At 38.3% G+C, this 3519-nt stretch overlaps 1 protein-coding gene across 1 annotated transcript in view; it reads right to left on the bottom strand.

Moving 5' to 3' along the window:
- The window catches only part of KIN (Kin17 DNA and RNA binding protein), a 51455-nt gene that overhangs the window by 40723 nt on the left and 7213 nt on the right, over nt 1-3519 (bottom strand). The window contains exon 2 of the mRNA XM_007935447.2: nt 2714-2808. Coding sequence (XP_007933638.1) covers nt 2714-2808 — 95 coding nt within the window. The remainder of the gene's footprint in view (nt 1-2713; nt 2809-3519) is intronic.

Raw genomic sequence — 3519 nt, 5'->3', positions numbered from 1 at the left:
TTACAGTCCCACCAGCAGTGTATGAGAGTCCCAATCTCTCCACAACCTCGCCAGCATTTGTTATTTTCTGTCTTGTTGAACTTTGATACTAGTATGTATGCCTATGTTTACTGCAGCACAATTCACTACACCAAAGAGATGGAAACAATCTAAATGCCCATCAACAGCTGAGTGGATAACTAAATTATGGTACATGCACACAACATTAAAGAACAATGAGGGATATGTGAATCATCTCACAATGTGGATGAACCTGGAGGACATTATGCTGAGTGAAATAAGTCAATTGCAGAACGACAAGTACTTTATGAGCCCATTACTGTAAAAAGACAAAGAAGGGTTTGCCTGGGAAAGGGAATTCACTTTGTAGGTTACTGGGATGGAGAGGGAAGGGGAGGGACTGATTTCAGGCTGGTTGGGGTCCATACGCTGACATGGGTAAAGGAAAGGATATATGGAAAGGGTATGTGACCACCATGATAACATCAGGAAATGGGAGGACACAGAATTGTGCACATAAGAGAGAGATGACAGGTGCTAATATCAACCAATGTGTCCACAATACTGCATTACCATTAACACCAAACACCAGGCTACAGATAAACACCTGAGAGGATCAGACAGGGGTCAGTGAACAGGAATATACCCTAGACCAAGGATAGATTCAGCAGAGACTAATCTTGCACAGACACCAGTAATAAAAAATACCCGCAATCCTTACAGAAACAATAGAAGACAGACACAGAGTAATCCATCACAGACACACAGACACCCAGACACTACGGGAGAGAGTTCCAATAGATCTACCATCTCAGACCATAGTACTAAAGGACACCAAACTCAGTTGGCACAACAAAATACATAAAAGCCTTGTTCCACATCCTACATTGGTAAGTAGTGACTGGGGTCTTAAAAGCTTTCACGCAGCCATCTAAGATGCAGCTAATGGTCTTCTAGCGTCAGAAGTGAAGAATGCAAAAAAAAAAAAGGGCATTTTGAAGTGGTCAGCCATAGGACACGATGACCCTCGAAACCAGAAGAACTAGATGGTGCCCAGCTACCAATGCCAACCACTCCCACTCAGGAAAGGATCAAATCTGGAGATCGTGGATAGAGTGGGAGGAAAAACATGGAACAAAATCCAAAAACTCAATAATGACCAGAATTACTGGTCTGATGAAGTCTGATGAGACCCCCAATACCATGACCCTGGAATACATTCCGCACCTAGGGTAGAACTCACCCCCAGGAGCTGGCTTTCAGCCCAATAGTTAACAAGATATACACGCAGACCATTCAACCCACGATGACACACCCACATACTCTATGGTAATACATCCCTTAGAGCAATAGACCATGTGGTACCAGAGGACCAACATTCAACTGTGAAATGCAGGACAAACAGGATTGCATGAATATGAGGAGGTGGGGGTGGGTTACTGGGTAGGGAGGGTAGGAGACTGGGATAGGGTTGGACATGGTGAATGGGGAGTGAAACTAAATATACACGTAATGATGAATGTAAAACAAGCTCTCAAAATTAAATAAATAAATAAAATATTAAAAATGCAATTTAACATGTAATAGGTTTATTATTATTTTGAAATGAATAAATAAAAATAGTAAAAATTTATCAGCCTTAATATAACCCACATAACAAAAGCTCTTTAGGGAGAACTCCAATAATTTTTAAGAGGTAAAAGGGTCCTAAGCCCAAAATGTTTGAAAACTAATGGTATAGTTTGGAAATTAGCAAAGAAAGAGATTAATAGAAGCAAGAAAAATGATAATAAGTAACAGCTAACATTAATCAAGTACTGTGCACTGCCCTCAGCACTTTAAAACTATTCATTCATTTAATCTCTATGAAAGAAATAGTTATTCTTAGTCCCATTTTAAGATGCAGAAACTAAACAAGCAGCTCTCCCAAAGTCACACAGCTCAAAAGGAGAGGAACCCAGATTTGAAGTCAGGTAAAGTGGAGAATCAGCAGAAAAGAGTAGGTCCTCAATGAGATGAACTGACATAGTGACTGTAGCAATGGGTTCAAACGTACCTATTATAGTGAGGATGGTGCAGGACCAGGTAACATTTTGGTCTGTTATACATAAGGTCACTGAGTTGGAGCCAACAGCACAGCACCTACCAACAATCTGACTAAAGAGACTGCGTGAAGCCATAGCTGTTTTTATTAGTTTAGAATGATAGTTTAGCACATTTGAAGCAGAAGAAACCACTTGTGAGAAACACTTTTGAAATGATTTCATACTATGATAAATTATCAAAAGTAGACTAAAACTGAGCACAGAGAAAATCCTTATATATAACATGATTAACTATCATGTTAATATATAAGGAATAACAGGCATCCTATATATAAATTAAGCAGTATTAAATGTCCAACCAAATAAAACTTATGATAGAAGGATGTCTTTGAGTTACTTATTCGGAAAAAATAATCCATAAATTGCTGAGGATCTTCTGAACCCTATCATGTTACTATATAAGGAATAACAGGCATCCTATATATAAATTATGGAAGAAAGGTAGGCCAATCTAATTCCGTAGTGATACCACCTCGGCAACCCAAGGAGGGGTAACTATGAGTCGGGCCGACTCGATGGCACATAACAACAACATATATAAATTAAGCTTGTATTAAATGTCCAACTAAACAAAACTTATGATAGAAGGATGTCTTTGAGTTACTTACTCAGAAAAATAATCCATAAATTGCTGAGGATTTTCTGAAGCCAACAATAGCTGTCTCTGATGAGATTCAGACATACAATGACACTTAAAGCCATTCTACAAAAAAGTAAAGATGGTAGTTAAATTCTGACTTCATTATGTATCATAAGGGGCTCTAAACAGAATTATTTAATTAAACCCTAAAGCTGCTCTCTGATGAAAAATTGTTTCAAAAAAAAAGAAAAGAGAAAGAAAAGCAAATGATTTATGTCTTCTAACTCTAAGTACCCTGTCAGTTTTACTTCTCAACTTTTTATGGAGTTGAGCTTTGCAACCCTGCTAACCAAAGAGTAATCCTTTAGATTAAAGAGACAGAAAAATCTTGCTTTGGAAAACAGATATTATGCAAAAGAAACATTATTAGGGACAATAACAAAAGAGTGATTTCATTTTTCTGACCTTAATTCAACAACTTCTTCTTAAGCATGTACTTCATATAGAGTGCAATACAAGTGCTTAGAGGAACTACAGTGAAGTGAAATGTCATTTATGAATTCCTTTATGGAAAGTATTTCACTCTCCTCTGCTTCAACTCATTTTTCAAAATAGATAGTTATATATTACATAAACCTTGTAGTAAACGTATTAAATTTGCACCTTCTTTGTTGTTGTTGTTAAGTGCCGTCGAGTCGTTTCCGACTCATAGCGACCCCATGCGCAGCAGAACAAAACACTGCCCGATCCCGCGCCAGCCCCACAATCCCTGCTATACTTGATCCCATCATCGCAGCCATCGTATCAATCCATCTCGTTGAAGGCCTCCCCCTC

This window comes from Orycteropus afer, unplaced genomic scaffold (assembly GCF_000298275.1).
Source record: "Orycteropus afer afer isolate SDZICR_OR568_19922 unplaced genomic scaffold, OryAfe1.0 scaffold00028, whole genome shotgun sequence".
Lineage (NCBI taxonomy): Eukaryota > Metazoa > Chordata > Mammalia > Tubulidentata > Orycteropodidae > Orycteropus > Orycteropus afer.
The sequence above is the reverse complement of the archived record's forward strand: the minus strand, read 5'-3'. Positions and strand labels throughout refer to the sequence as shown.